The sequence below is a fragment of the Fomitopsis serialis genome (assembly GCF_022376445.1).
Source record: "Fomitopsis serialis strain Sig1Antser10 chromosome Unknown B0H18scaffold_108, whole genome shotgun sequence".
In the NCBI taxonomy this organism is placed as follows: Eukaryota; Fungi; Basidiomycota; class Agaricomycetes; order Polyporales; family Fomitopsidaceae; genus Fomitopsis; species Fomitopsis serialis.
Genome location: NW_025955068.1, coordinates 87856 through 106560, shown reverse-complemented (window position 1 = coordinate 106560; position 18705 = coordinate 87856). Strand labels below are relative to the sequence as shown.

The 18705-nt window shown below is 55.5% G+C and overlaps 6 protein-coding genes across 6 annotated transcripts; 3 read left to right on the top strand and 3 right to left on the bottom strand.

Annotated features, from left to right (window-relative positions):
* Positions 1-3285: 3285 nt before the first annotated feature.
* B0H18DRAFT_1036312 (cytochrome c oxidase polypeptide IV) lies at positions 3286-4061 on the bottom strand. Its single transcript, XM_048030353.1, has 3 exons — positions 3692-4061; positions 3522-3630; positions 3286-3471 (listed from the first exon to the last, which is right to left on the bottom strand). The coding sequence occupies exons 1-3, from the start codon at positions 3989-3991 to the stop codon at positions 3416-3418; spliced, it is 465 nt and encodes a 154-aa protein (XP_047888048.1). The 5' UTR covers positions 3992-4061; the 3' UTR covers positions 3286-3415.
* A 319-nt stretch (positions 4062-4380) lies between these two features.
* Positions 4381-7647, top strand: B0H18DRAFT_1123868 (Sodium/calcium exchanger protein-domain-containing protein; the record flags this gene model as incomplete). The annotated part of the gene is made up of 20 exons (XM_048034762.1): positions 4381-4744; positions 4801-4835; positions 4895-4943; positions 5011-5042; positions 5102-5176; positions 5229-5236; positions 5310-5328; positions 5385-5430; positions 5492-5518; positions 5573-5638; positions 5698-5858; positions 5919-5940; positions 6000-6781; positions 6851-6962; positions 7019-7095; positions 7157-7249; positions 7305-7320; positions 7376-7441; positions 7494-7535; positions 7595-7647. The coding sequence occupies 20 exons, from the start codon at positions 4381-4383 to the stop codon at positions 7645-7647; spliced, it is 2145 nt and encodes a 714-aa protein (XP_047888047.1).
* Positions 7648-8461: 814 nt separating this feature from the next.
* Positions 8462-9055, top strand: B0H18DRAFT_1087188 (ACN9-domain-containing protein; the record flags this gene model as incomplete). The annotated part of the gene is made up of 4 exons (XM_048032145.1): positions 8462-8553; positions 8607-8686; positions 8740-8885; positions 8939-9055. 4 exons carry the CDS (start codon positions 8462-8464, stop codon positions 9053-9055), a joined length of 435 nt encoding a protein of 144 aa, XP_047888046.1.
* Positions 9056-9555: 500 nt separating this feature from the next.
* B0H18DRAFT_1036303 (cyanate lyase C-terminal domain-containing protein) lies at positions 9556-10678 on the top strand. The gene is made up of 8 exons (XM_048030352.1): positions 9556-9624; positions 9690-9768; positions 9816-9889; positions 9942-10094; positions 10160-10189; positions 10251-10268; positions 10325-10416; positions 10475-10678. Exons 1-8 carry the CDS (start codon positions 9610-9612, stop codon positions 10503-10505), a joined length of 492 nt encoding a protein of 163 aa, XP_047888045.1. The 5' UTR covers positions 9556-9609; the 3' UTR covers positions 10506-10678.
* Positions 10647-12727, bottom strand: B0H18DRAFT_47152 (uncharacterized protein). Its single transcript, XM_048038213.1, has 10 exons — positions 12404-12727; positions 12185-12353; positions 12093-12129; positions 11848-12044; positions 11652-11794; positions 11560-11600; positions 11372-11508; positions 11162-11316; positions 11049-11100; positions 10647-10978 (listed from the first exon to the last, which is right to left on the bottom strand). The coding sequence occupies exons 1-10, from the start codon at positions 12566-12568 to the stop codon at positions 10776-10778; spliced, it is 1299 nt and encodes a 432-aa protein (XP_047888044.1). The 5' UTR covers positions 12569-12727; the 3' UTR covers positions 10647-10775.
* Positions 12728-13119: 392 nt separating this feature from the next.
* Positions 13120-16002, bottom strand: B0H18DRAFT_1036289 (beta-tubulin 2). Its single transcript, XM_048030351.1, has 24 exons — positions 15919-16002; positions 15852-15860; positions 15719-15787; positions 15629-15664; positions 15479-15574; positions 15337-15424; positions 15273-15284; positions 15192-15217; positions 15009-15128; positions 14907-14957; positions 14833-14853; positions 14708-14784; positions 14596-14656; positions 14475-14536; positions 14288-14419; positions 14178-14225; positions 14062-14113; positions 14003-14008; positions 13898-13944; positions 13783-13843; positions 13668-13730; positions 13513-13616; positions 13443-13458; positions 13120-13390 (listed from the first exon to the last, which is right to left on the bottom strand). The coding sequence occupies exons 1-24, from the start codon at positions 15943-15945 to the stop codon at positions 13316-13318; spliced, it is 1359 nt and encodes a 452-aa protein (XP_047888043.1). The 5' UTR covers positions 15946-16002; the 3' UTR covers positions 13120-13315.
* Positions 16003-18705: the final 2703 nt, after the last annotated feature.

Here is an 18705-nt window from a genome sequence, read left to right as displayed (position 1 = left end):
GACGCTGCTGCAGTTAAGTCTCTTGCGAACCGTGCGAACTGGCTGGACGGCACCTTGTGGAACGCAGTCAGTCCGGTCCACAGGCGAGGATGAACCGGAGTGCCGGAGCCGTTGACGACGTCCAGGTCACAGAGGGTGCGCGGCATGCGCCCCGTCCACCCCAGAATCAGTATGGGTCTACCGCTCTGCCAGAATGGGCGGTGGTAACCGTCTCCAATCCTCAAAGGGCCGCACAAGGGCCGCATGGGAACGATAGCACCGGGGACCTCAGCAGAAGGGCATCGCTGTCTTGACACTGGCAGGACCTTCAATTCGGACTGACCTTCAACTCTGACTTGACTTGAACGCGCCACAGCCAACTCGCACTGGCAGGACATTGTTGGACCACAGTCCCGGCTCGAAGACACCCGTACGCGGAGTCCGCAGCGCTGCAGGCCCAGGCCCAGTGTGCGCCGCAGACGTAACAAAGCTCAAATGGCGAGCGCCGCCGCCAGCAGAGCGTGTGCGGGTGGAATCATCGATCATGCGGTCCGGGACGGTTTAGCCAGACGTTCGTCGCACGAGCCGTGCGCAGGAGCAACCATACTGCTGGTGGCGCAGTGCCGCAAAGGTCAGCATTCCTCCTGTCTACACGGTGTTGTTGTAAGGGGCGAGCGTTGCAAGCCGCAACGACTCCACTAAGATCGGACTTGCCGAAAGAAAGGGAGAAAGGCTTGCCCTGGCAGGAGCAGGCAAGATAACGATCTGCTCGAGCCGACGTCAAGGAAAACCTTCAGCAGCTGCCGCCGTCCTGCCGCGGGACCCCCAGCCCACGGCAGACGGGGCAGCCTGGACGAAATCAATCGCGGCATGGAAAAGAGGGTGAGGGCTGCAGGGCCTTCGTAGGGACACTCGACCTCGCCAGCCGAAAGTCGCAACCAAAGCTCGCAGCCAGTCCGTCAGAATAATCAGACAACTACGGCTGCTCGAACCCCTCCGAACTACCCGCCAGGCTGGCTAGAAGTCCTGGTCGATCTGGCTCCGCGGCGGTCGCCCGTGGGTAGAGAACGGAAATAGGTGCAGAGTGTGAGGCAAAAAAGTGAAGCGCCGCACTCGCCACCGCGCATGAATGATGAACATCTCCACTTCTCGGTATAGCTTTTACCATAGTCGTCCGTCGGTACTCGGCGACCTAGAACGCCAAGATGGCCCGCGATAGGATCGTATATTGCCCCGACTCGTCGACGAGAGAGCTGTCCTTGATGTAACTTACTAACAAGGCAGCTGCCAGTGGAGGTGGCGGCGAGTCCGAGTCGCACGCCGACACAAGCGCGTTTGAGTTCAGCTCCATAGAGGCAATCGACGCAGCTTGGTGGCAGTTAAGTTACGTAGAACATAAGGGTATGCTGTATAGTATGTAGTATTTTGCGATGGTAGTATCACGTCGACTACGAACTCCGAGCCATTGGCGTGTATGGCGTGCTCCTTGAGCCATGATAACTTGAGCCCGACGAGAACGGAACACTCACCAACAAGCCAGTAGACTGTCGGTCAATATTCCACTTGTCTAGCTGAGGGGATAAGGGGATCCACGCACAAATTTGACGGTGTGGGCTCGGTCCTTTCAAAGCCGAACTCGAATAGACATTTAGAGAGGAAAGAAGTGATGGATTGCAATATATGCAAAGAGGATGCAGAGTACATGGCCTACCGATGCCCGCGGAGATGACCATCGTGGAGACGTCCCCGAGATCGTGTTCGCTCGAAGGACGAGAGGTGTTGTAGTCGCGGATAGAGAGCGGCTGGCAGGACAGAGGCTGGCCGGTCTGGTGGCGAGCACCGCCGGCACCAAACGTTGCGAGGTCTGTCGTCGGTTACTGAGGTGTAATATCTTCAATATGTCAGAGCGCACGTGTATAGCCAGTCCGTCTCCAGAGCTGCTCGAACGACGCACGAGTGGCAAGCTTGACCGTACGAGCATATTGTTCAAACCTTGGAATGACCACCGTTGGCCGTCGATGCCTGTCAGGCTGAATCAGCGTATCTCATCGTAGCAAAGATACAGTTTTGAGCGCAAGGGGAACCGCGGCATTGAATGGGTTGGCCGCGCAGGACCAAACTGACTACCATAATCACGACGGTCGGTGAAATACGGTGGGAGCACATCTTCGTGGCACGAACGACATGGTTGACTCGGACTCACCTTTACACCCCACAAGAACCACAATCCGGTCTACTCGCCCGTGTAGAATAATGTGGAAGTGCCGCCTGTCTACGGGTGACGCAGACAGTCTTGATGTACTAGGGATCTTTCAGAATCCCTACGGGCACAAATAAGGGACATCGACCGGTCATCGTTCGACCATGATCACTTCGTATCCCAGCCCATCATGCAGCGCCTTACGCACTTCTGATTCACCGACGGTCGCTCATATGCGCGATCAGTTGTGTGATTCTGTGCATCTCTACATGAGGTGGGAGATGCAGAGCTCCAGCTGTGGAGTGCACGGTACGTACGCAGATTATTGACGCCGCATCGTTCACATATCTAGACGTGATGTTGATCAATTGAGACTACCCTCTTGGGCCGCGACGATTGTCCTATTCAAGCATATTGTTCTCATTCGCTCCACCAAGGGTAACCTGTGCAGGAGTACGTACCGAGCATACCTCAAACTTGAGAGCACATGGATCGATGCAATGTCACGGTGCGCTTGGACGTTGTACTGTACGTCTGACACTGTCCTGGTTTGCAAATGCGGGACGGAGCGTCTGGACGGAGTGACGATGGGACAAACAGTGCCCTGTCGATGAGTATACTACTCAGCCCAGGATAAGTATCCCCGGTGACACCAGGGTCCGATTGGAGGTTGGGTAGGGTCAAATGTCCGCGCAAAAATTACGTAAAGATACATACTTACCGTGTAGCAAGTACAAGCCGTGACAAAACGTCGAACGGTCACTATAGTCACTGGACAGTCGCGTCCAATGGACCCGGCACTTGCCGACAGCTGATTCCCGAGCCGCCCGAAACCAACCACTACTTGTCACGCATAGTAAGTATGGCGTATAGACAAGTAAGTAGGCTTCGATGCCTTTGATACTGTCCATACTTGCGTTCCGACTAGACATCGAGGTCGTCGGTCTAGACGGTAAAGGCTCAGCCTAGATCCAGACGAGCTACTTGTCGGGCAGGTCTGGACGGGCGTAGGTGAACGCCAGACCTGCGTAGGCTCCGACTCTCGCGAGAGCACGGAATCATTCGGGGACGCACCGAGAAGCGATGTGCTGGCGACAAGGATGTGGTGAAGCAATGCAAGCACGATGCCATTGCTGCGAACTCACGAACAGTGCGGATGGAGCGAACTCATGCTCTACAGCAATTGCATTGATTACTAGTGTGTTACAGAGTGGAACCATTGGCGCATCTGTAGTTCTAGTGCAGCTCGTGGAGGACGACTTCGCTGTCACCCTGGTAGTCGAGCTCGTACACTGGGAACGCCTCAGAACTGGGCTAGAGACACGAAGACGGTGCAACTGACCGGAGCCACATTCAGGGCAGCGCCTCTTCTTCTGCTGGGTGAGGTTCATCCAGAGGAGCTCATGCGATTCTGCGGGGCTGCCGGTGCACCCGACAAGACGGCTGTGCTCCTACAGACAGTGAAGGTGGTCAGTTTCTGTAGCAGGGAGACGGCGAATTGTTGTGACATACATACGAGAGGACCTTGATAGGGTCAGCGAGGGTGCCAATCCTGCTCGAGTCCAGCGGGTTCTCATCGAAGAGCTCGACACCCTCCCGCTCCGCAAGAACCTGCGCGCGCTCGAGACCAGTGGCTTGGTTCTCGTCGGTGGGGACCTCACCGGCCTTCGCGCCAGGACCGAAGAGTTCAGGCTTCGGGCCCTCGGAGAGACGGGCGGGGGTTGTGGAGAGGGCACGGAGGGCGACGGAGGGCTTGGGCCTGGCGGCCGTGCGGGCGACGACGCCAGCTGAACGGACGGCGGCGCGGAACATGGTTTTCGGGGGCGAGGACGGGTGCAACAGCGACAGCGCACGGCGTTGGCGGGACTCGGAAGAATGCGACGCGCGCGTCACGGTGTGACTTCGTCTTGATGGAATTGCTATTTATGGAAGCTGATAGGCGACGGCACGCGCGGCCGGAAATGGCAGGTGTATTGGAATCGGCAAAGTGGAGAAAGTGTCAGAAGCGAGGTTCATGTTTCGTTCTAACTCGGGCTGACCTTCTTGTCTCTTACCCGCCTCTCCTCCATGCGCAGCCCGGGTCGTTTTGCCGAGCACGCATACATACTCTACTCTGTCTCTCCCTAAGCCCCCACCCCGCTGCACTGTCCATTCATCTACATTCTTTCAACTTCTACACCGTGTTTAATACTAGACGCTCAATGTTGACCTCTTCTCAGACGGCCGAGCCGCTGGCTGGGTCCCACGAACGCGCATATACCTCACGCACAGGGCAGAAATACCCCGCAGACCTGCACCCCATACCACTCCCTACCTTGACGCGTACCGCGACCCAGACCTCCGCCGCGTCGTTTTCATCCACGTCCGACCTGCTTCCGCATCACCACTCGCCCCAGCACGACAACAGGACGAGTTTGAAGGACAGGATCACGTCCTGGTATGGGCGACCAAGAAACTTCCCGGATTCGAACACGGACGATCGAGACGCGTCCCAAGCCGCTCCTGTCAAGAAGTCTCGCCGCCTGAAGGCTTGGCACGGGTGGCGATATGTGCTCTTCGGTTCATGTAAGTACTATTGTTTTGTTACAAGGCCCCTACCGATCTCTAATATCGTGTTGAAGGGCTCAACGTCTTCCTCTTACTTCTCCCTGTATCAGTGAGTTCCCCGGACGCATGCATGCTGCTTAGATTCAGCACTGCTCACGCGTGTTGCAGTGGATATTAAAGCTCGCTACCGAGGAAACAGACACGCTCATCTTCTCTGGTGAATTTCACGAACTCACCTGTGTCTGTGCCTCGCCTGCCGTACCGCTAACGTCTAAGTCATCCAGCTTGTATGATCTCTATGATTCCTCTGGTCAAGGTAATAGCGTTGATTTTTCAAAATGCTGGCACGGTGACGAATGAATGCTGCGTTTACAGCTCCACGACATGGCCATCAATGTGTTGTCGCGGCGTATGGGCGGTACCAAGACGGGACTCATCAACGCTAGCTTTGTACGTGCGCCCACCAGTCCACTGATAGCTTTCTCTGAGTACACCTTTCTAGAGCAACCTGTGAGTGGAATCGTATGGGCTGATTTAGTAGTCAGCTGAACGTCTGTATTCTCGTCTTGTTATGCGTGCATAGGATTGAGCTGATCGTAGCAGTGAGTGACACTTGGAGTGTATGCGCTCGGACGAGGCTGATCCCGCCTCGTAATAGATCACAGCACTGCGTAAATGCGAACTGCACGTCGTCCAGTCTTCCTGTGCGACCCACCCATCATGCATAGATTGATGTTCTGCTAATCCACTTCAACGACTTTCTAGTGATTGGTGCGATCCTTAGCAAACAGTGTAAGTCCTATTGGTGCCGGTTTTTGAATACGCTAACGACAATTACTCGAATAGTGCTCATTCTTGGAATGTGTTTCCTCGCCGGTGGCCTGCGATTCTATCAGCAGGATTATGACCCGAGTTCGTGCTCGACCGCGTAGTTTGTTACTTTTTTTGACTCACGCGACTACTGGGGGTAGCTGCTACGATCATCCACTCGTCGCTCCTGAGCATTGGCGTTGGTGCCGTCTGCCTCCCCGCCGCATTCCATTTTGCGTTGTCGTACAATGTTGCCGATCTGGCTTCAGCAGGGACGACTCTGCAGCAACAGAAGGCCGACTTGTTGACGATGAGCCACGGCGTCAGTCACATTTACCCTCCTGTTTTGACATGCTGACATGCTAACAACGCTCTATCGTAGGTCTCCTTTCTTCTGTTGATCAGTATGTCTTATCGCGGACTGCCTGATTTCCCGTGTCACTAATGCTCTGATGTCATGCAGTTTACTTCGCGTACCTGGTCTTTCAGCTTTGTTCTCATACTCATTTGTACCAAGACAACACCAAGCCCAGCGAGAAGATTCCTGGTGTTCCCCTCTCGCTATCGGTCCGATCCTTGACACAGCGTGTGCGGACGAATAGTGGTACCCTTTTTCGAATGAACTCGAACTCTCAGGCAGGCAAGCGGGACTCCCCGCGATCCAAGGGCTCCCCCGCCGAGATGAAGGGACGCCGTGTGCAGCACACAGAGAGGGAGAAGACCAGCCCCGTGGAGGAGGTCCCCGAGACGTCGTTCGATTCCTCCGACGTAACCGGCGCGCAGTACGCTAGCAACCCCGACAACGCGCGCCAACGCCGCACGGCCTACCTCCTCTCGCCGTACGGTGCGACCTCGCAGGTGACCCTGTCCGTGGACGAGTTCGGCAACCGCACGGAGGACCCGACCGTGCGCCTCGTGCACGACAAGCAGAAGCGCGGGCGCAGTGCGAGCGTCAGCGACGACGGCATCCTCGGCCGTCCGCGGCGGTACTCTGACTCGTCGGAGGGGAGCAGGCGGAGCTCTTTTGAGAGCGGCCAGGTCAAGCACATCAGCGTGAACGAAGTCCTTTCGGCATACTCGGAGCAGCGCAAGGACGGGGCCCGCTCAGTGCAAATTGGTGTGGGTGCGAACGGGCAAGGCGGGGATGGACAGAGCCCTTCTGTGTCGGGGGAGAAAGCGGGCGAAGACGAGGGTCCGGAGTTGAGCTGGACGATGACGTTCATACTTCTGATCACCGTCATTGTCGTGCGTGTCGTTTCGACCTTCGTTGACATGGTCTTGTGCGCTGATCACCGAGTTTGCTTCGGTCGACAGCTCGTCACGATCAACTCGGAGTGGCTCGTCGACTCGATGGACAATCTGTCGCCGACGCTTAGCAAGGAGTGGATTGGGCTGATCCTGCTGCCGACTATTAGTTCCATCGCTGGTGAGTCCAACTTGGTCTCGGGATATCCGTACACGGCTCAACTCTGAACTCCATAGAATGCGTGACGGCCGTCAACGTCTCTGTCAGGGACCAGTTGACATTGAGCATCAGTGTCGCTGTCGGTTCATCCATCGTAAGTTGTCTCTTTCTAACGCCTGTGCCTCTTCACTGAGTGCTGCATGAATGATCTCCAGCAAACCACTCTGTTCGTCATCCCGTTCATGGTGCTCTTGGGTTGGATCCTGGACAAACCGCTCCCTCTCTTATTCGATCCGTTCGAAACAGTGGTATGTGCGCTTGTATGTATCGAAGGAACACTTCTCATTCATGTTCCCGCCCCAGGTCCTGTATATCTCTGGTCGGTAGCCACATGGACTGGTTCTGCGGGTTCGACTGATATAATGTCTCTGTAGTTCATATCATGGGATATGTCATGGCAGATGGCAAGTCCAACTGGCTGGAGGGTGTCATCCTTATCAGTAAGTACCCGCTGGGCTCGCGGGCCTCACAGTGCGTTGACATCCTCGACAGGCCTCTATCTTGTCATTGCGGTCACTTTCTGGTTCTACCCAGGTGAGTCCTCACTGATTACACCCATTGATATGGCCACTCACGAATTCGCATATCCGCAGGCTCCAGCTTCTCCAGCAATCTGGCGGTCTGTGTCGACGCCGTATCCCCATGAGCTTCGATTATTCGCACATACACATCTAGATTCCATGGACCATATCATTCCCGCCTTCTCCGGCACCCAGCACTCAGCACCTCATCAAGACAACGTATGAACTACACCTAATTCCTCGTCCAGCATTCTATCGTAGATTCTAGATTCGGAGCCAGTCGGATACATCGCGGACGTTCGGATTATACCTGGGCACGGACTTGGCATTAGAGCCCCGTTTGTATTACATTAGTAACATATCCTATCGTTTTGTAGAGCTTGTAGCATTAGCCATTCTTGTAGATAGTCTTTCGTTTAGCATATGCAATGGACAATGGACTGATGACGTTGAACTCTAGGACGTCCGTGACTCCGAGGTGAATACTTATGAGACTCAAGAGCTTGAGGGATTGAACCGGGCCTATGATGGTCTGAGTGACACTGATCGTATTCATACATAAGTACTTGCTGTACCATGGGCTCTCTAGCGCTCCACTCACCTCAGGAGTATTGTCACGTACAACCGACTTTGAGTCGGGCGTTCGAGAGCGATGTAAGGTGGCAGCTAGACGTACTCGCTGTACAAGTCCGAACTCGTCGGCCACCCTTCGGGCAAGCCCGATAGCACCTCTACCACCACCAGCCACCACCGTAGCACGATTTGCCAGTGGCCACGCAGGGAGGCAGTCATCTGTCTCAGTACACAGTCAAAGCCCCTTTTCAGCACTCCTGCTCGGACTGCAAACTTCACCGTCTTGGAATCAGGCGTGGTGGGCTTCGTACCGCGACTGACCTCAACCATTGCTTACGGCAGCAAGACGAGTGTTGACCTCTTACCATGCGCGCGACCCTGGTACAACTAGCAAAGTCGGTCTCGGAGAGCCCTTTGAGCTGGCGAGGAGCTAGTGCGACTCTTCTACCCCCGATACCGTGAGCTTCGGCGTGAACAGTTTTGGGAACGCTGTACTAACACTTGATGCTAGATTGTATAGGCGAATCCTACGAGCGCACTGCCATCTGCCCCGTGAGATGCGCTCACTCGGTGACGACTACGTCAAAGCGGGTGCGACAGTTTCATTGCTATATGTGCGTAGTGTCTGAAATCAATTCACGTAGAGTTCCGCCGGCACAAAGAGATCACGAACAAAGTGCACATATTCGGCTTCCTCACTCAATGGAAGATATATCTGGACGGGCTACCATCCGGTAAAGATGCGGAGCGATTTTCGGGCAAGAAGCTGGATCCCACGTTGTTGGAAAAGGTAGCATATTTTCCCTTGTCACCTTCGTGTTGCTAACTAGACCGTGATCTAAGATGTCTGCAGAGCAACTCGGACAGCTATATGAGTTGATGGACGCGACGAAGGCCGTCTGGAACGCCCGCGCTCAGGATGAAAACGACGGGATGGAACATCCAAAGTCGTCGTCATAGGCCTCTCAGTACGTAGTGTTGTACTTGTGCGATACTCGTTTCCTTCGGCACCCATCTCATCTGACTCTGTCTCTCCGTAGCATGCTGTTTTAAGAACTTCTATTAACACGCTGCACGTTGAGTTTCGCGTTCTATCCATCGTTCGCCGGGCATCCCGCATGCGTTGTGCCCGGATAGGTACATTTCGGCTTCGCGAGGGCAGTGGGTGCTCAGGAGTAGCAAAACAGCCGCGCTTCTGCCGCCAACATTCCCCTATTGTCCGCTCACGCCCGTACTCCCACCAGTCCAGAAGGGCTAGCACCGGTGCTTCGCATTCTCCATGACGCCTCGATACTTTCACTCGCGCCTGTGGAAGCATTTTCGCCATTGGGGTGCGGAGCATGCCCACGCCCAGGTACCTACTGACTGTCAAACCGTACAAGCCCGTTTATCATTCATCGCATCACGTGTGACTGCTACCGCGCTTCCGACTCCCGTTATATAGTTAGCAGACACGTCCAGCTGCTCTCACCGACACCCATTATACGGACAGCACCCTCTACGGCCCTCCAGACATGTCCCAAAGCTTGGTAAGTCGAGGGTCGTGTGGATTCGGAACTTACCAGTGACCGCGATCGCTGCGCAACGTTCGCAGACAGTGAACGCTAACAGCGAGCCGTACGCTGATCTCCCGCCGATGTGCGTTGCCCTTTTCGAGGCAAAGGCGAAGAAGGGTGAGGTCTTATGCCTTCCCCACCGTGCTTCACTTATTGCGACGTAGGTGCTACCTTCGACCAGATCGCCAAGGCTATCGGTCGGGATGAAGTCTGGGTCGCGGCGATGTTCTACGGACAGGTAGAGCACATGACACGTCCCGGGACTGCACGGTTGTGACCCCCTATCTCAGGCAAAGCTTTCAGAGGAGGAACTGGCAAAGCTATCACAGTTCCTCGAGATTCCGCACTCGGACTTGGCGGCTGAACTTGGGGCGAACTGGTGGCCGCGCCGCGGTCTCGGGCCGATGCCTCCCACTGACCCTGTTCTGTATCGTCTGTACGAGGTACGTTTCCCACCATGTTTGTCAGGTATGTCACGTCCCAGACTACTTACCAGCACTACTTTCAGGGCGTCCTTGTGTATGGCAATGCCATCAAGGTGAGCTTTCCTGTATGTCATACATCAGCTTGTAGAATCTCACGGGACACGATGATACCAGGCTGTCGTCCACGAGAAGGTCAGTCAGAATATCTTTGGGCGCGAACCACTAAATTGAAATGTTTTGCGTGTCAGTTCGGCGACGGTATCATGTCCATGATCGACTGCAAGGTCAACGTGGAACGCAAGCCGGATCCGAAGGGTGATCGTGTGCTGCTGATTTTTGAGTGCGTCTCAACTCTCATTCAGCCTACCTGTGCATCATATCAATGATGCTTCTTACAGCGGCAAGTTCTTGCCGTACCTCAAATGGTGAACGATCTGTACCGAAGGCGATTAGGACCCAAGTGTACCTGTATGCATGTAACAATGAGCATCAAATGATCAGCGCAATGTGTAATCCTAGTTCGTCGTCGCGATGCGCAATAGATCTGTATGAGCAGCAAACAACGAGCAGTTATTGCTAAAGAATCCCATATATTCGATGCATAGCATATACCCGACCGCATATACACTCACGGGCATAAATCAAGCATATCTCCACTCATGAATACCTACACGTAAGTTCCGAGAAGGACAAGGCTCTTCAAACCACCTCGATTGCAAGACCCATCGCACGCTTGCCGATCGGGCTCTCGATGTCCTCCGGCCTGCCCACGCCTACGTGCTTGCTCTCGCCGTTGCTAGGCGGGAAGTCCGGCGGCGGGACACCCTGAAGGAAGCTCTCCTTCTGCCGGCGCACGTAGTCCGCGTTCATGGGTGTCAGCGGTAAGGCAGGGATGTATAGAACTACATGACACAGCGCAGGTGATTAGTCTGCTATTGGCGGCTACAGAGGATGTGGAAGGGCCGTGCTTACCAGCAGAGTCGCCCGTTCCAACATGTTCCTTCTCAACTGCATGCACAACGTCCTGAGGGAATCCATGATGTCAGGGCGGACGATATATGAAGAGGAGTGCAAGTGTTGCGTACACAGTGCCAGAATACCATGTCGCCAGGGTAGACCTTGGGCACGGATACCATCGTCCGCTCGAGCTTCATGTGCGGGTGTGTCTCCGTGTTCGGCCGGGGCCCACGGAATCCAGAGTCGGTGGAGTAAATGCCAGGGAAGTCGGACGACGAGATGTCTGGTGCTCAGATGAGCGCCCTACAACTTGACGGAAGGCAGAGAAGAATACCTACCATACTCCCAGTTGTTGGGATCGAGAGGGTCATTGGTGCCAGGAATCTGCCGGAAGAACGGACGCAGGATGGTGTAGGCATTCGAGAGATAGACATTCGGGAAGACCTGCAGGGTTCCTTCGTGAGGAGCGGTCTCGCTGTTACGTCTGTCAGCTGTGCTGCAATGTGCTGTGTAGCATGATACGCACCTCACGGCGAGCCAGCCCTGATACGTCCTGAACACAGTAGCCTGATTGGCTTATCAGGTGTGGCTGGTCCAAATCGCCGAGCAGGAACATACCTGGCCGACTCGGCCGTACAGGGAGCTGCGAGCGTTGATGCGGTTCTCGAGGTCATAAGGATCGTGGTCGCGCCAGTTACCAGTCAAAATATCCTCGAAACACTTCCTGAACGTGGGATCTTCCCATCGTTCAATTGCACCACCTGTTCAGTCTCCTCAATGAGCAATGTCCGCTCTAGCGCCGCTCAACACTGACCATCTACATGCGGAGGATGAACGTCCCACTGCACGCCTGGGTGCCGGATGCGGAAGCGGTCGGCGTAGGTCAATGGCGTGGAAAGGTCGACGCTTTCGATCTTCGCCCCGGACTTGACGTGGTACAAGTTGTTCAGGAAGCTGGTCGCTGCGAGGACATTCGGGTGCCCACGAGCACGGACTTGGGACTTCGTCCAGCTACTCTGATGTTAGTGAAAAGCTGCCTTGGGGCCGCAGATAACGTACTAGAGCTGGAAGAACTGTTTGTCATCCACGGGGAAGCCTGCAGGACGAGAGGTGAGAATGACTGCATGCACCTATCGCAGCCATAGTCTGACCATCGATTCCGGGGTTCGTCGAAACGTACTCCTTGAGCCATTCCTTCCAGGAAGTTGCCTCGGCGTCATCTACGACATTGCGAATGACGACGCTGCCTTTCCTGCGAACCTCCTCGACCTTCTCAGGACTGAGGGAGCTGAGTTCAGAGAAGTCGACTTGAGGAACATACTATGATCCCATGAGCGGACGTGGTAGAGTGCAGAAAGAGTCAACTCTACCTCTGTGCCCTGCTTGGCAACATCGGCCGTGAAGACTTCGAGTTCAGCTAGGAGCTCATTCCATGCCTTCGTGACGCGTGCCTGAAAGTCGGGATAGGAGGCGGCAATCTCCTTCTTGAGCTCGATGAAGCGAGGAGGGCACGGACCGAATTCAGGCTGGGACATTCTGGCAAGAGGTTGTCTGCGGAGTGCCTGAGGGCGAGTCTTCCGACCTCTGTCGTGTTATATATGTAAGAGACGGACGCATGTCACAACAGTTACTCAATACGGCCCGTATTCCGTGAGCACGCAAGATCACAAGGTGCAGAACAGATACCTGACCAGAGTACTGCGCTGGATAGCACGTTACTGGGTTTGTTTCCACTTCTAAAGTCCCCTGCAGCAAGTTTGGCGAAGAATCCAGGTACGCCACTTGCTACATGACGGTCGCTGTGAACAGCAATCCTGCGAGTCCGTTGTATGCACCGTAATTGAGAACGGTGAATGCTGACGCCGTTGGGCGAGACGAGCGGGTGGAGAGTCAGGACACGGAGGAACCTCGGGGCGACTGTCATGACAAGGTTAGCGGACAACGGAGTGACTGCACTCACTGCGGCTCAGAAGACCATACACATCTAGATTCTTCCCCGCGGGGCCCCAGAATGGCCGCTGGGACACGTCCGATTGGCGACCTAACTGCATACTTGCCCTAGCTATGGATCCCATGTGGATCGCATCCCGGGTCGGAAGGCCGTCTCGGGCGTAGCTGTCATCATACAAGAAGCACTGGATTAACCAACACGACAGCAAGCTATATTAGTAGGATAGATGCTAGAAATGTGAAGTTTTTTGCTAGATAGACGCATAGTAAATCGCGAGTGCCGACACCGGACCACTCGAAGGCAAAAGCAGCAAGGAACTCCAGACTCGACCTTATTCTTCTTCAACGGGAAGCTCTTCTTCGTACTCTTCGTCGACGTATTCCTCTTCGACTGATGCTTCTTGATACTAAGTGAAAGAGTGAGCGACACGACCACCAAGTAGTATGGAGCGTGCATACCTGCTGGTACTCAGAACTGCGGGGATATCAGCGGACTGATCAGACTTGTTGTAGCTGGGAGGGGACTTACACGAGGTCGTGAGCATTGCTTTCAGCCTCCGAGAATTCCATAGCGTCCATGCCCTCTCCGGTATACCAGTGGAGGAAAGCCTGACGTTTGTACATCGCGACGAACTAGATCCTTATTTGAGTTATCTGCCGGAAGTGCTAGTGCTAAATACGAACCTGGCTCAGCGTTCGCTGGAAAAGCTCTTGCACAGCAGTCGAGTTGGAGAGACATGTTGCAGCCTAGCAATAGAATGAGTCTGACAAGCAGTGGCTACATCGGTGGTTGTCTTACCGCAGTTGTACCAACAGGTGGCACCGAGATCAGAGAAACAGAGACATTATCGGGAATCCATCTGAACGATCAAGGATGAGATGTCAGCGCTAAGAAATGCGTGTCCTCTACGCACTCCACAAATTGGGCGGAGTTCCTGCGCTGAAGATCCATAACAGAGTTCTGTAGAGCGTTATTGGCCGACGTTCGAGCCACCGGAATGACAACATGTCCAACTTACTTCAGCCTGAATGCATATCATGTCAACAGTGAGTCACGCAAGGGCTCGATGACACGCACCTCTTGCGAAGATATCTTTCCTCGGAAGATCGTCGCAGCAGTGAGGTACCGGCTGCCGAAAACGCATTACTACGATCCGCGTACATTCCTTCTCTGAAACACAAAGTATCACTCACCCGAACCTAGGGTCGCAGGCGACGAGCAGGTTTTTCCGGTCGAAGAGCCTGTGCGGATCAGGAACGACACTCAGTCCGCTGTAGCAACACGCGACGATAATAGCACTCACGCCGATGTGAGATCGGGCACGGTCATGCGAACAAACGCCTTGGAGCGAGGGTCGAAGAACGGCGCGTAGCTCGGCATGAGGAAATGCAGACGAGGGAAGGGGACGAGGTTCAGCGCCAGCTTGCGGAGGTCGCTGCCGATGCGTACTATTAGCACGTCGCTGAGACTCTGTCAGTACAGGCACTCACCCGTTCAGCTGTCCAGGGAACCGCAGACTGGTACTGACTCCGCACATCACTTGCGAGACCAACTACGGACACGTCGGGGTTATATCGGGCGTCAGAAATGTGAACAATCTCTGGGACTTACAACGTTCAGGTCAGCGAACTCGGGGGCCTTGTTTCCAAGAGTTCGCACAGTGATGTCATATCTAACAAGTGTTTAACGGTTCGGCGTAATCATGTCAGCGACATACACTCACAGGGCCTCGTTGTCGATGCACATAGTCATGTCACTGTTCTCAACCAGCTGGTGGATCGACAGGAGCGCATTGTATGGCTACGACTCTCGTCAGTGGTGCACCTAGGTTAGTCTCACCACACATACCTCGACGACAGTCTCAGACACCTTTCATAGCGTAGGTCAGTGGCGCGTGAGATAACGAAGGCAGTAGAACATGCCTTGGGAGACGGCAGGATCGAGAACGTTGATAGCATCCTGTCAGGGTATTCCTACAGTATTCGCATCAGGGAGCAGATTAGGTGAATAATAGCGAACACAACTTCTCGGAACTTAGACAGGAGGAGGGAGCCAAGACCAGAGCCCGTCCCTCCACCCAGAGAATGGATCATCTGGAATCCTTGCATGGCATCACAACCTTCGGCCTGCACGCGGACAACGTCCTGAAGAGGTACCGCAGCATACTCAGCAACGCGGAACACCGTGAGCTGAAGAGCAATACCCACCATGATACCATCCACAAGCTCGGCACCTAGAAGCTTAGTTCAAGACAAAAAGGTCGAGGTATCGACAGCGGTCAAACGCACCCTCAGTGTAGTCTAAGTGAGGTTCAGTAGTTGTACCTGGTTTCGCGAAGAAAAATCAACTTACATCCTTTAGCCCAGTTGTTTCCGGCGCCAGTATCGCCGGTGATGAAGCTGTCTGGCCGGAAAAGCTTCCCTAGCTTGCCAGAACGGATCTGACACACAAAGATCAGCTTCGTAGCCAATTGACGTTGAGGGAACGCGCATACGTGGTTGCAAACGCCACCCTCCAGGTCAACTTGCACGCTACGCGGAACATACTTGCTACCGCCTTGTTGCTGTACTTCGGTGAAGAACACGTCAACCTAGATGGAGCGCCGTTAGCTGGCAGCAAAACATCAATGCACAGTGTCACGTACCTTGGGGAGCTGCAGAGGGTCGTTTCCCGTGTAGAACTAACGCGTAGCTTGGTTAGCGAACTCTTTCAATACTGGAGGCAAAGGACTCACCCCTTCCTCATTCAGACCGTGCTCCGCCAGCACCATCTCCCAAAAACTCGCCCCGACCTGGTTTCCGGCCTACACAACCAAGACGCCATCGTGAGCCACCACACCTCGCAAAGGAGCTCCCGCGCTGCCCTACCTGGCCGACCTGCACGACATCCACGGATCAGCACCGATCCCGCACGCTCTGAATACGCGTCATTCACCTGTACGTTCACAATTTCGCGTGGCATGTCGTGAAGGGGGTATACGTTGTGCGTGCAAACTGAATGTCAGAGAACAAGTCAAGATGCACGGCGTGCCCTCGCGCGCGGACCACGCTGCTCTGACGCACTTCGGCGGATGCCGAGTCATCCGGGAGACTGGTCCGCTGCCATTGCGCTACCGTAGGCTACCGTGGACCGGTGAAGCACCTCCGGAGTGACTAGGAATCCGACCAGTGAACGCATCAGTGACTCGGTGCCGCGACTCTAACCACCGAGAATGCTGCGCTCCGCGAGTCGATGAGCCGCGCCGTAACGGCGGCATCGAACATGGATGCTCGCATCGCTTCGCAGATCCTCGCGCACATGGAGAATGAGCTTCCTGCTGCGGTCGAAGCGGTGCTCGACGATCGCCTGGACACCCTGACTCGGGACATGACCATGGCAGCCCATGACCTCGAGCAGCTGCGGGACGCACACAACACGATAGTGTCCACGACGGCCGCTTCCGACTTACGCCTCGACAACCTGACCCGCTCGGTGAACCATGTGGACGGCACGGTCAACGATGTAGCGACGCAGATCGCTAGGGTCGCTCATACTCTCACTGGGGTGGAGGACACGGTTGCAACCCTCCTCGGGAACTGGCACGCGGATAACGGATACACGTACGCCCCTCGCGACCCTCCCGCAGCGCTTCGTCCTCCTCAGCAACAGGACGTGCCGATGCCTGGTCCTGCAAGTGCAGCGGTGCGGGTGCAGCGTGCTACCCTGGCTCCGCTGCCGGAGCCTCCAAACATACGCTCCCGGGGATCGGACACCAGAGACGATGATGCCACGAACGCCAGGCCTCCTAAGCGTCCGAAGCGTGGACCTCGCAACCCGGCCAGCCAGCAGCGGGAGCCTCCGAACCAATACCGTGATCCCCCCAACCAGCGTCGCGATCCTTCAGTGCAGGCCCAACCAACGGCTTCTTCGTCCCGAGTTCGCCTCCCGATGCCGGTCCTGCCTGTTCCTGCGCAGAGGCCGTCCCCACAGGCTTCGTACTCCCACGCGCGCAATACGCATGTCCTCTTTGGCGCCATGGCGTGGACCGCGACGGTTGTTCGGGAGCAATTCCTGTCAGTCACGAGGATCGTGCGGAGCGACATCGAGATGGATGCGTCCCCCGTCCTGAACGTTTCCCTGGATAACGACATCACGTATGTACGCGTCCTGTTCAGGTCCTGGGAGGAAGCCAGGGACTTCACCAATGCCTGGAACTCGGCGGCGGAGTCGAGGTACCCGACCGTCCGGGCTAAAATTGTACAGTAGTCAGTGTTCGATACTACTGTACACAACAAAATGAGAATGCTGAAATGTGCGCCTTCCAGTGCGCCCGAGTCTCCCCCGATTCGCGTGGCAAGCTGGAACGTACACGGCAATATGGCTCTCAAAATGAAGAGTGACTCGTTCCGTGCCGCACTGGTGAACTTTGACGTGGTTCTCCTCCAGGAGACTCATCTACGGCCGGAGCAGGAAGCCCAACTCCTCCTGCCACCATGCTACGACCTTTTCGTGTGTGGCCGGCCGAACACCCCGTCCATGGGTGCTCCAGGAGGCGGTCTGGCGGCGCTAGTACGCTGTGACCTGCGTTGTGTACACCACGAAGACTTAGGCGGGTCCGAGATCATGCTCCTCCGCTTTCCCGGACTATGGCTCCTGAACGTGTATGTGCCCCCTCAGCAGTCGCACTGGTACGCTCTTTCTGCCCTCGGCCCAATGCAGAAGCTCGCCGAGGTCCTTGCAGTGACAACTTCGGATAACGTCCCACTGGTGATGGCAGGCGACTTCAATGCGCGCACCGCGTCCTGTACACCACACGTCGACTGGATGAGACGTTCGCCCGATGGAGCAGCGGTCTCGCAACACGGGCGCACACTGCTGCAGGTATGCAGTGATTACGGGCTCTGCATATTGAATGGGACTACACTACAGGAACCAGACTCCATACCCCGATTCACGTCCTTCCAGGCGCTCGGATCGTCTGTCATTGACTATGCCGTGGCCTCGCCGTCCCTACTCCGTACACCCGGCGTCCGCTTGCGCATCCTCCCGCAATGGCCGACGTGGTCGGATCATGCCGCACTGTGCATCACCCTCCCGAGAGATAAGTGCGTCGACGATGTAGACACACCTAGTGGTCCTGCCCAGCCTACGGACAATGGTACATCGCCTCGTGTTCCAGCCCCTCGCGTGGAATACACGTCACACCTGGATGTCATGCTAAACACTGCGCTTGCGAGATCGCTATCTCTTAGTGATGCCTTACTGGCGCTGTACGGACCGGCGACGCATTCTTCCCGGGCCGTCGTCCATGTCTACACGGATGGCTCGGCAGACCGACCACCGGGGGCGCGCACGGGCGGAGCTATACGAGCAGGGTCAGGGATATACTGGGGGCGTGGAAGCGAAAGTAATCGAGCCCTGCTGGCTCCCTTGCCACCGACGAACAATCGGGCAGAGCTATTCGCGATCCTAGTCGCTATCGCAGAGGCGCCTGCATGGAAGACCCTTCGAGTGTATACCGACTCGGAATACTCCATCCGATGCATATGCCACTGGGCTCCTCGCTTTGCGGCGGCGGGATGGCGGTGTGCGAATGCAGACCTCCTTGTAAACATCATGGAGATACTCAAGGCACGTCCCACTCAAGTGACGTTCTGCTGGGTGAAAGGCCACGCAAAGAATGCTGCGAATGAGGCTGCTGATGAGCTCGCAAGAGAGGGGTGTAGACAGCTAGGCCCAATG